General features: G+C 40.6%; 1 protein-coding gene across 4 annotated transcripts in view; it reads right to left on the bottom strand.

Annotated features, from left to right (window-relative positions):
• The window catches only part of PRMT3 (protein arginine methyltransferase 3), a 162,769-nt gene that overhangs the window by 68,031 nt on the left and 81,825 nt on the right, over positions 1-12,913 (bottom strand). For 3 of the 4 annotated variants that reach the window (XM_075048230.1, XM_075048232.1, XM_075048233.1), the window contains exon 2: positions 1,546-1,725. The exons of the other annotated variant lie outside the window; for it this stretch is intronic. In XM_075048230.1, the coding sequence (XP_074904331.1) occupies positions 1,546-1,609 (64 nt within the window). In that variant the 5' untranslated portion in view covers positions 1,610-1,725. The remainder of the gene's footprint in view (positions 1-1,545; positions 1,726-12,913) is intronic. 4 annotated transcript variants of the gene reach the window in all.

Below are 12,913 nucleotides of genomic sequence, written 5' to 3' on the forward strand. Positions count from 1 at the left end.
GAAAAAAAAAAAGACTTACCCTGCACAAATAATGTAAGTAAACAATAGCAAAATGTAAATGTGCAATCAAACAATTTTTAAAGCAGGTAGGCCAAACTATCCACTGGGAATCAAACAAGAAGTCATTAAGTAGCATTAAGCTAGCGTTTCAATTTTTGTGCCAGCTTGTTACAAGTTCTCTGGGTTTAGCTTTTTTGTTGACAGATTTTTGCCTCATTTTCAGTTCATTTCACTGAAGAAAACTAAAATAAAAATGGAAATATCCTTCAGTAAAACTGCAAATTCTCCTGATAAATATTAATTCCCGCTTCTTTAAAAGGTGCTTGTTTGAGGTATTATGAGTAGTAGCTATGTGTGTTAAATCTCCCATTCTTTGTACCAGCTTCTTTAAAAAAAAAATAAATAAATCGGCCAATGAAAAGTGCCTAGACCGACGCTGTCTCCCTCGGTTAATCCAAGGCCGGTAGAGGGATAATTTGATTAAACTGAGACCCTAATTTATTTAGCTTTAGTTCTGGATCAACCTCTTCTTAATAGAGTGCTGTCGTCTCCAATTGTTTGATGAAAATTAAAGTGACATAAATACCATGGGACTTTTTCAATCTGATTAGTCAGCTAACTTGCATCAATACTACCCCAGCCATCAGGCGCTGGCGTCCTTCCTTTCACCAGCCTTACTAACAACTGACAAGTTCTCCTTGAAGACCGGGCACCCACGCTGCCACTCAGACCCCCACACTTAACCCATCATCCGTCCTCAATGGGTCTTGTTTGACAAGGTGCCCACACCTTTTTCCATTGCTGTTCATCAGACAAAGCTAAATATTGTTTTATTAGCAATCAATAGCCTGTTAATCCCAAACGATTTCACAAATCCACTGAGCTCTCAAGCTGATTATAAACGTTTGGTGTTTTTTTTTAAGCTGCTAAATTTCAGATGGATTTTCTCCTCTCCTCCCAACCCTCCTGCTCTGATATGGGACATTGTAGCTGGTAAGCAAAGCCTCAAAAGCAAAAGAGCTCTGTTGTCTTTAACGTTGCCTTTAACTGGACATTTACAAATGTCAACGTTTTGCAGTTTAAACGTGATCACAAACCCTCAGCAGCATTACTAGCTTTCAGTCCATCAGTTTGGAACTTAAAAATAAGAGAGCTTCTGAGCTTTCCCTTTTCTTTTTACAACAATATGGTAAATTCTTGTTTAGTCTGTGGGCTGGGGGACTAAGGAGTGCGAGAAAGAGAGACGTAAGCTTCTTTGATTTACAATATATAAAATGCTAACAAAGCTAGCTGTTGCACTACTGAACGATGTACCGCTCACATCCAAGTCACAGACACAGGTTTGGGCACGCCTGGTACACTCTGATGATCCCTTTGTTTGTACGTTGGGTCATGGATATGTCTTCCGTGAGGCACAAGGGGAACAGCATTACAAATAACGCTGCTTCTTGAATTTACCCATCCTCGCTTACGCCTGTGGTCTGCCTGCCTTTGCCCTGGAGACATTGATCATGATAGCTGGTAATATAATGATAGTTCACTTACGTGATGTAGTATAAATCACCAGGTCAAGGCAGACAGGCAGTATTAGTAGGCACATGCTGATCATATGAAGCTCCCAGAAACAAGATGCTGGCTTTCAAGGCCTGGTGAGCTGGCTTTGCAAGTCGGGGTTATTCTCTGCATGTCCCTGCTGAAGTGTTCTTCCTGCAGAATGTGCTCCCTCTGCAACAACAGGGAGAGAAGGGTTGCTGGCAAGCTGATGCCTCAGCAATGTTACACGTCCTGCCCGAAACAAATCTTGAAATGGGTGGCCTTGACTCTTCAGTACAAGACGGTTAACTCTGGGAAGAGTTCTTGTTGACACTGAAGGAGTTAACTAAAAACCAAAATGAACTGAACACACATTTTATGCTTTCTGTGTGAGGACTTAACATACCCAAATTGCGTGTTAAGTAGAAGGGGAAAAGTTATTTCAGCTGATAGAATCCTCTAGGATGTCTGTTCAAACAAAACATAGATTTCCTAAGTCATCAGCCTTGACAACAGAGTACCAATTCTGAAACAGACTGTAAATGTGAAGTTTCAGAGGCAATATTCCAAATCAGTAACTTCCAAAAGTTGGCACAATTACTGTGAACATATCTGCTTGGAGCGTAATGTTATATCATCTCCAAATTTGACTGTTCGCTAGCTGTTTTAAATGGCTCTTTCATATAAGCTCAGGTCTTTTATGGGCTTATCTCAAACTCTTCTTTCAATAATTTTTTCTGTTAGGAGAAATATCTATCCTATCAAAAATGTTCATCAAAACACTGGAACATACTGACAAAAAATACACCTACTCATACTTTTCAAAAAAGGTTGACATTTTAAATCTCAGACATTTTAAATGGACCATGCAAGGTTCTGCCAAGGCAAATAAAGCAGCAACTTTTTGTTACTCTTTCTTTGGCTACTGTGCGTGACCCTGTTGCATTTGCCAGTGGTAAAAATGGGCCTAAAATGTTGAAGAATGTTTTTCAGTTTTGTATTCTTAACAATAAGAATTAACAAGAAACAATATTAAAATGAATACTCACTCACTCTAGTAAGTACTTATTGTAGTTTACAATTCCTCTCCAAAACCTATAAGGTTTCAGTGTATTCTCAAGCTGGCTATTCTGCACAGCAACAATCATGTAGTTCTTTTTAAAAAAAATCATAATGAAATCTGCAGATGTTGTATTGTGCAATAGCATGCCCTGTTTGAAGCGGAAGAAGAGTGTGCTGGTTTTCCATAAAATTATTTTCGTGTAATAATGGGGAAAAATGCCATTGATATCTTAATCTTCACCTAGTAGTCATTCTGTAAGGAGTATGTGAACATCTAAAAACATATAGAGAATGAATCCTGAAAGATTTTCTTTGACAGCACAGTAAGAAACACACCATCATCATAAAGGCATGTTAAAGACTGAAAATCAGAAAGAGTTCTTGCCGCACTGCGAGGTCTGGGTACGTCCAGACTGCAGCAGCCTCTACAAGCCAACTCAGGTATTGAAAGGAGTCTATCCAGAGCAGCACAAAACTCTGCACTCTTTAATTTACCCTAAATACACCAAGGACAGATAGCTTTTCAGTTCTTGCTCAGAATGCATGTCTTAAAAGTTCTTTAATGTTTTGCTTTTAATGCAGTGTTTTCTACAGGAAAAAAATAATAAATTCATGCATTTATTCAGGAAAGCAGAAGATACAAATTTGCAAGTACTGTTTTTGTCTAGCCTGTTTTAATGCTGGGTTACAGCCTCGAGTGTATGCCAAGACTGCAATGGCTGCATCGACCAAAGCATTTCAGTTTGTGTTGGAGCAGCATTATGGTTTTGAAGCGAGTCCCATTTCTGATTTGTCATTTGGATCTGCAGACCACTTTTGGCGGACACACACTAGATTCTTTTCAGAAGATGCTAAACCAGAGTCTCTACTCCAGCTGCACACCAAATATGCCCCACAGCAGAGCCGAGGGTCTGAACCAATGACTGCTTGTTCACACAGCTCCAAACCACAAGTGTGGTGCAGATAATGAGTCCAGGGGACCTGACTAAATCTGATCTGGCGTATAAACCTCCGGAGCCTTAGAATCATAGAATGGCTTGGGTTGGAAGGGACTGCCGAAGACCATCTAGTCCAACCCCCCTGCAATGAGCAGGGACATCTTCAACTCGATCAGGTTACTCAGAGCCCCGTCCAACCTGACCTTGAATGCTTCCAGGGATGGAGCAGCTACAACCTGTCTGGACAACCTGTTCCAGTGTTTCATCACCTTCATTGTAAAACTTTTCTTCCTTTTATCTAGTCTAAATCTACCCTCTTTTAGTTTAAAGCCATTACCCCTTGTCCTATTACTACAGGCCCTACCAAAAAGTCTGTCCTCATCTTTCTTATAAGCCCCCTTTAAGTACTGAAAGGCCGAACTTATCGTGGTGTAGATTTAAGAGCTTCTGCATCTCTTGCTTTTTTTTATTGACCTGCTCCTAAGAAACCACTGATTAATGTAAACATAACATTTTTTGCTGTCAGGCTGAGCACGCCCTTATTCCAGAGTTCTTCCCCATAGGAATAATCTCTCTGAATCATTACAAATTGTCACAATTTAGAGCAATTACTCTAATATTTCACTTGGTGCTAGGGGTCACCTGCCTCTGCAAACTGAGCGTTAGTGTTCACTGATGCTCGTGCACTGGTACAAAATTTAGGTCACCCAACTTGTTTACTGGAACTGTTTGACTGGTAGCCAAATCATACAGCTGGAAGCTGAGGCAGATGCTCAGCAGCTGTTGTCCAAGTTACATGAGCAGGAGAGAGATTTACTGCTTTGCTCAAGTTCTCCAAACCACTGGTTCATTTCTTTGGCAACATTCAGAGCATACTGGAGAAAGCAGTTACGCAGTTTTGCTATTAACTGATCAGGCCTTTTTTTTTCTTAACCATGGGTTTGGGTAGGTACGACTTCATTTCTTTAATGGCCATATCGTTTGTATGCTGAAGTTTTGTCTTCTCAACTTTAAAACCCCGGAACTGAATAACGTGAAGCTCGAGACCAGATCTAGACCCAGATCCAGGGTAGAATTTGAGCCAACAGGGAATGTAATTCCCAAGCAGATTCATCTGGATATACAGTAATTGAATAAAATTAAAATTGAGCCTCAGTGGCTTTAAAGGTAGTGGCTGATTTTGACTTTCAGCTTCCATGCTTAAAAAGATCTGACAATAATTAATTCTTATAGTAATATTATTTTCACTTTTGTCCCCTAGAAGAAATCTGTGATTGCAAAAGCATTAAAGATTCTGTCTTCAAAAAACGAGAATTGCCACTTTTATGTTACCATTACAGTAAAGCTGGTGCAACTCTATTGAACTAATACTTCGCTATTTTATCCCAAATCTGTCCTCCCCAGCAGCTGCCCTCTTTATCCCTTATCAGCAACACTAGACAAAGTTCTGTGTTCGGTCTCCTATTTCCCGCTTTCATTGCCTGCAAGCTTTATTTCTGTTCTGTTAGGTACAGGTCTCTGTGCTTGCCTTCTAGGAACCAAATCATTCTGAAGAGACATTACCAAAATATACTGGCATAACAGAGGGAGGAAAGCCCTACTCAGTATGTGGCTCGAACTACTTAAATGAGAAAGTGCGTGACCCTCCAGTGAACCCCTGATTTGTATACAGCACCAGAGGGCACTCCATAACAAGCAGCAACTTTCTATATATTCACATAGGTTTTCCCATACTAGCTACTTGTTCTTGCAGGCCACTATGTTTCCTTTTAAGCGCACCAACTTTCATTTTAAAATGAGTTGCTCGTCTTATTCCTAGCCTTTCATGAAAAGATTGGTCTAGACCTCATTCTTCTAATGCTCAGGAACCATTTTATTTCTAAAGGAGCAGGTGGATGGAGCGGCCGTACAGGTACAGAAGTGGGGGAGCAAGACCCTTCACAGCTATTGCTGCCCCAGGAACCTGCGAGCCCACTCCGCTGCAAGCAGGACGAGGGGACGGGGCTGCTGGCACAACCCCTGCAGGTCAGCCCACCCAGCTGTGACCCGGGGACACGCTCCGCTACCCAAGATTTCGCATCCCCGGCCAGCTCTGCCAAGCCCTTCGAATTAGCCCCCAGGCTGTTTAATGTAGCCGTACCCGACACAGCCAATACCACCGGAGCGCGTTGGCTAACCCCTGCGGGCTGTCGTTGCCGGCTCCGGCAGCGGTCGTACGAAGGCTGCGTGGCCATCTCTGTTGTACATCCCGGTTTTCAGAGGTTTCAGCCTGAGCCCTTCCTTTCTGCTTTCCAGGAATTTCTGAATTTGCTGAACCCAGCATTTGGGGTGGTGAGAAGAAACAACCGGGCAACTTCGTGTCTGCGTTAGGAGCTTTCTACAACTGGCTGTATTGTCAGTGATGGCTTTGGAATCGGAACAGCTATAAAGTGGTCAGGATCCCTAAAGTCTTTACACAAGGCTTCCCTGGAGGCTGAACTGCCTGCCTGTAAAAGCAGAGGATCTTGCAAAACTTCCAAAATGTTTAGGCAATGAATGCGTAGTTGGAAAAACCACTCCAAACAGGTTGGACTATCCACTTTTTCTGTATGTTTCGGGTGAAACTGAGAGCAGAATCTGCCCTGAGCAGGAAAAATTAATTTGCTTATATGCTCTTCTAAGTAGCCGGGCACAGGAATCATTTTGTTCTTTTTGTTTAACATTGATGGTGCAGAAGTAGACGCTTCCTCTGTACCGGGCATGTGTTTCCCGAAACGTTTTCCCCTTCACACACGATTTTTCTGCTGTGGACGCAGGAGGGCAGTGCAGTTCTAATTTGGATTCAAACATCTATGAAGCAGATGGTCTTCGGCTTAAAGCAAGCTCAGCCCAAGTCCAAGCAAAGCCTCCATTCCAGTCAAAGGATAGTTTCTACTCTTTCCTTCATTATTACACTTGGCAACCCACCTGTAGTTACACTTTTAAAAATAAATATATCTTCCTCAACCTCTGCATGTGCAGCAAATATCTGTACTGCCAAAAAAAAAAAAAAAAAAGGAAAAAGGCCAGGAGGGAAAAAGGGGAGAAAAAAGGGGGGGAAAGGGGGGGAAAGGGGGGAAAAAAAGGCAGCAAATATTCCCTAAGTGCAAGGAAGTGGATCGATCAGTGCTACTGGGGACCAAATCCTGGAAGGTGCTGTTCACCCATAATCGCTCTGGAGTCCTGTGCCATTTGTAAGTGCTCAGGCGTCCCTGGGCTGAACTCAAAAGCGGGCCAAGTGTGTCTGAATTTGATCTTTCCAAAGGCACCAAGTAACGGCTCTGTGAGATAAAGCTCTTCAAACTTCTTCCAGACTGCAATCGGTATTAATGTGTAACAAATATGCTTAATACGGATTTCAGCAAGGCAGGGGTTAGTGCAGTTGCCTCTCACCCATAGTGAAGGGGGCTCATCCTGGGTCTGAGATTAAAATAAAATAAATCACGTTGCTTTCTTACATGTCTCTCGGTCTTTTTGAATACGTGAAAAGCAACTGTATAACACAGGATAGGCAGAGCCCATCAAGAGGCTTTAAGTCTGTAGTAAAAAGGCAGTGCTAGAGGATGCCAGCGTACTGAATTTTGCAGGGGGGGGCAAAACCTCATTGCTAATGGAATTAATTGCTTACTGGAAATGAAGACTAAAAGTTCTGCCCACAATTTAATGTCATCTTCAACAGGGAATTAAAAGATCCTGGTATGGATAAAAAGCCACAACTGCAACTTGTAAACTAAACTGAAAAAGAGGGCAAATTTCCACAGGCAAACTCTGGTTTCACAGATTTTGCTAGCGTACTGGTTTGGCGCATTGCATTTATCTGTAGTACACATAAACAAGCTGCTGGACTGAAAGGCATCCAAAAAAAGTCAAGTCAGGATGCCAACTTATGTACACCTCTAAATATATCTTAGAAATTTTACTTGAGGTAGAAACAGTAGCTGCATGGTTTTAAAATGTGTGAAATCGGTAAAGGAAATAACCGCTTTAAAAAGGGGGGGGGGGGGTGGTAGTGGTCATTTTTTCCTGGTAACCCTTTTGGCAGATTTGGTCTGATCCCTTCTGATGGGTCAGCCTCCTCATTCAAATTTCCTCTGTAAAATGTATTTCCGCTGTCACATTCTGTTTATTTTAGTGTATTCATTTCACAGTGGTTCTTCCAACGAGATACTCTAGCGAAAAAGCATTTTGCAAAGTAAATTACTAATACCACCCAAACAGAATAGTCACTGAAGTAAGTAAGTAGTTTGGGGCAATAAAGATTGCCCTGTTTGGTGCAATAATAGCAGGTTTTTTAAGCACATCATTTTTTTCCGAGCACACTGAGGCAAAGTCAACTATTTAGCATGAACAAAAGTCTGTTGTTAGCAGGATATTGACTTTAACCAGGCTTTTACCTTCTGCAGAACCTGAGGAATGGAGTGTTTTTGAAACCTCCCAAGCACCGCTCAGTGTCTGAATCCCGTCACATACCACAGTGCTGAGAAACCTTTAGAGCATATGGCTACATGACATGGGTGATATTTTATCAGTAGTGCCACACAGCGTGCACAGCATACAGTGGCATTACACAAGATCTCACAGAATCTGTTGTAACCACATCAGTGGAGAAGTTTTTGTACTGAAATACTTCTTAATCAGGGAAAAGTTTTCATTAAATTCTGTAGGTCATCCATTTGTGGCACTTCCAAGTCTTCTTCTGTTTGAGTATTTTCATGGATGGTTTTGTTCCTTGGGAATATATATATTCAGAGAGATACACAGAAATTTTAGAAATCATTGATGGTATCTGTGGCTGTTATTTTATGAGCATTTCTAGCTAATATTTTAGTGAGCTGCATTATGCCTTAGTATGTATTTCTGTATTTACTTTTTCTGTATTTCAAATTACAGCTTACTAAGTATTAAGACTGAAGCGTTGTCAAGAAATCACACGGCCATGTAGTATGTTTCATTTTGGCTCCTTGGTTCATCTCCAGCATGAAGCCACATTATGATTTGTTAAAGGCAGATAAAAAATAAATTGAGTAGTTTCAGGTAGCTATTTCAATTGGGTAAAAAAAAAAAAAAAAGACATATTAGTAGAATAATTACCTTTACAAACACTCATAAGATGTAAAATAATCATAATGATGATTATGATTATTATTATTTCTGACAAAAGAGGAGGTAGCCTGCTTCTGTTTCTGGTTTCGTGTTCCTACCGCACCCTAAGACATTCCCATATGAGTGAAAACCTAATTCCTCTGAAAACTAAACCTGCAAAAAATGGATCAGCCAGGATGGTCTCTGCACTGCCTCAACATGTGGCTAAAAACATCCTGGTAAAGGAGGAGAGGTGGGATGGTGCTGCTATGGGCAGGCAGGGAGGGAGGGAGGAACTGCTCTTATGAACAGCATCTTCGATTTGGACTGGTGTAAACCTGAGGCCGTAACCTGTGACCAACTTCCACTGGATTCAAGGGCGTCACAGCACGCTGGAAGCCTTTCTCTGGGGCCACTTTCTTATAAAGTCCTTCAAAAAAATACTAGATGCACTAAAAAAATCCATTTGAAAATAGCAAGGTAATAACACAGTGTATATATGTTCTTCTGAAGGCATACTTTTCCAATGAAGGTGTATGTGACATAAAAAAAAGGAAGAAGTGGCTAAAAGTCAAGTGGTAAAAGAAAAATCACAGCAAAATCAAGAACCTCAAAAAAAAAAAAAAAGAGGTGACTGAAATTGAGAAGATGCACTTCAAAAAGAAATACTTTAAGAAACAACTAAAAAGCATTTATGGAGCCAATACTTTGGAACTCAGCTGCACTGGCATAAATATACAGAGCAGCTCCCTCTGCCTTCCCTTTTGTAACAGGTTTGTCATGTGCAAAGCTAACAAAATAATCAAAGCAGTCACTGGAAAATTATAAATAAATTTTTAAAAGGAAGGACCCACAGAATATCAGTAGTTTGAAAGACTGGCATTCTTCAGTGGGATGCTAGGATTTTTTAATCCTCATTCCTATCGCTATACGTTACTCACCACTGCAATATATGCTGCTAATTAATGTAATCTATGTAACTACTTACATAGCCAATACCATTGCAATTAATAAGTACTAACCTATAAAATCTCTAATTCCTTTTTAATTTTGACTAAAACTATTTTGTCAAACGATACAAGGACTTATGCGCAGCAAAAAGATACAGCAAAACATTTGCAATTTGGTCACCCCAGTATTGCTTTTTTTTCAGCAAATTAAGGTTTTGTATTTTCTCAGAGAGGAAAATAATGATGCCTCTGAGGTCCCACTCCCCCTCCCACCCTACTCCCCCCAAGATAGCAAGCATAAAAGTAAAGGCAATTTGATCAAGTTTGCACAAAATCTTCATTAACATTGGTTTCAGCTGCAATTATCTACTAAAGGATTTTCTTTTCTTCCATATTAATGCACCTGACTGTGCAAAAATAATGTTTTCACTGTTATTGGGTTGGGTTTGGAAAATTTGAAAGATGGCAGGGTGGCAGGACTAGATTTTGGGCTAGATCATCCTTATGAAGTATCTACTTTTATTGTGACAATTTTTGTTTATAGAAAAACTTACTTATTCGTGGAAATAAATAGCAGAAATCTTCACGAGGATGCAATAAGCAACCAGTTATTGCAAATAATTGTCCCCAAGAGGGTTCCTGAACTGTATAAAACATTCAGAAAATGAAGTAGTAGTAAACTGTAGAAAATTATGTGAGCTTTTACAGAGAGGCTACATTAATTCATACTTTTCTTTCTTTGTCATTCTGTTACAGTAACTGTAACAGCATTTTTAATTGCTAATCACAGATTTGGAGAGAGGGTTGTTCTTTTTTTGTAAAAAGAAATGTGAAAACTAAACTTTCACTCCTTCCCTATTTCACTGGCCTAATTCTGCTTTCATCTGCAATCTCTGTGAAACCCCTTCTGATACCTAGGAACACATCAGAAAAAAAAAAAACAAATTCATAGAGCCTTTTTTTAAAGCACTTTTCTAAGAGTTTATTCAAAAGGACAGGATTGTATTTTTCTTTTGGTATTTCAGGCAGAGCATTCCCGAGGCATCCATGCCCTCCCACCATCTTCAGGAAGCTGGTTGGACAACTGTGAAAGTTAGCAAATAATAAATGTCAAGAATATTAAAATGATGAGATCATTGCCTGGCAGACAAACTGTTTTGAAAACTAAGACCCAAGATACATCTCCTGTGCAGCCAGAGGCAGTGACTGAGCTAAAGGGATGACCGTACAGAAATACACCCCAAAATCCTGTAATCCATTTCTCCATAACTATTTCCAGCCGCTAGAATCAAGAACAAACAAACAAAGCAATCTGACCTCAGTCGAAAAGATAAAGTGAACTGCAAACAAATCTCAAATTCCTTCTCTCTCATCAACATGCTCAAAATGCCCTCTGCAGCCCGCGCCGGCAACGAACGGGAGAGCCGAGCCAGCGAGCTAGCTCTGCAAAACCACCCTTGGGACCGAAAAAAAAAAAAAGTCTCAACAGCGGGATGAAAGAAAGTGCCATATCAATTTCATTTCCATTCAGCATCGTTAAGCTTCAAGTTTTAGAAAGTTTCATTGCCCGTAAATACTCAGATCATAAGCAGCTGCACATGATATCATTTAGAGCTCGGTTGCATAACACGTATTTCCCCCGAGCTTTGTCCCTAAGCTGCAGCCTGACAGGCATCAGTGAGATCCAGCTTGCTTTTTTAAAAAAGCCTGCCCAGCGTTTTTACATTTAGCAGCTGAACCAAACTCCACAAAAGCAGCCGAAAAGAATTGGTAAAAGGTTAGGATAGATTGACTGTTTCCAAATTGGAATACTAATGATGATCTTTAATGAAGCCTGACAGTACAATCTGTTTCTTATTGTTCCCTAAGTGCTGGCTACTGATCATATTCACTGGCTTTAGGTGACGGGGACAGACAGGGACAAATGGGCCCCACTGGTGAGCAGGACTGTGCACAGCTGATCTTTCAACAAGGATTAAATTAATTAAAATTATTCTCCCATCAGAAGAATCAATCTTTTGATTTGTTATCATCATAGTGGTTATTAATTTTGAATGATGTCTAATTGGTGCCACTGCTGTTTGGGTCAGCTGGTTTAGTAATCTTCTTAGAAAGCAGTAAAGAATACATAATTTTAGTAGCTCTGGCAGGGAGCAAGGGAGCTGAAGGAGGGAAAGAAAATCACCAACTTGATTTAATACCTCTCATAATCTGGAAGAACAATGGAGAAAGTAGGCAAAATATCTGCAAGACCCAACCAGTGAAAACTGACTTTGCTTTATTAATTTCACTGCCTCTAACACAAAAATGAAGGCACTTTCTCGTAAGGACAGCCTTAAAGAAATGTTTTATTATTGTGTTGATAATAAGCACAATTGGAAATACTTCATTTTGTGGGCAAAGACAATATGCTCAGGGCTGGACAGGGCTCAGGGGGAAGCCCAGGCTGATCAAGGAGGTCACCACTAGACTTCAGAGACAGAACTTGCACAGGTTCCATGGTATCTGGCCCGACCGTTTCAGGACATGCCCCTAGCTCCACAAACAACATCTCCCATTTCTTCGCACAACCAGTATTTTGAAATCAATGTCAATGACCACAAGATTCGGACTGGGATGATCTGGCCTCCTACTCAAATTTTTCAGGTATTTAAGCACTTTAAAATGTCAACAGGAGTTTACAAGACATCACAGAAGCACCTGCATGTCAAGCAATGTTGCCCATCTGCGTGGTTTTGAAGTTTGGGCTGGATGTGTTATCTCCACAGCTACACACTCCGATAATGCCTAAATCATCCCTCCAAGTGGATGTGGAGCTTCTTGTCTGTTGTTTAGATTGAAGCAAAAGAGTAAGAGAAAGACCGCGCTCTGTGCCTTACAAGGACAGACATCTTAATGAGGTGAGGACACAACTGTTCCTGACAGAGCTGGTATACTACCGAGTTTTTCCTCCTGTTTGCTTTTGAAACAGAAATATATGACTGCTGTGGATGATCTGAAGGAGGCCTAAATCCTGAATCTTGGATAATGTTCACACAGATTAAAGCCCTGGAGATTTCTATTGAAGCAAGTGATACCTGAATTTTACTCAGATGAGAGCAGGGACATAATCATTACTTTTTGTTAGTTTGTCTTCTACACATCGGAAATTGTTTCTATCTTATCTGTCTGTGATCTCTCCAGCTCCACAACTAGCTGTCTCACAGGAAAGGAAATACATTGCAAGACAAATAAGAGTGGTGGAATCCTGATTTCTCTTGGAGTGATCTCTTCTCCTCTGGAAGGATGGCACAATTGTTGTAATTCATGTGTTTTATCTAAAACCTCAGT

Source organism: Buteo buteo, chromosome 16, assembly GCF_964188355.1.
Source record: "Buteo buteo chromosome 16, bButBut1.hap1.1, whole genome shotgun sequence".
Classification (NCBI taxonomy): Eukaryota; Metazoa; Chordata; class Aves; order Accipitriformes; family Accipitridae; genus Buteo; species Buteo buteo.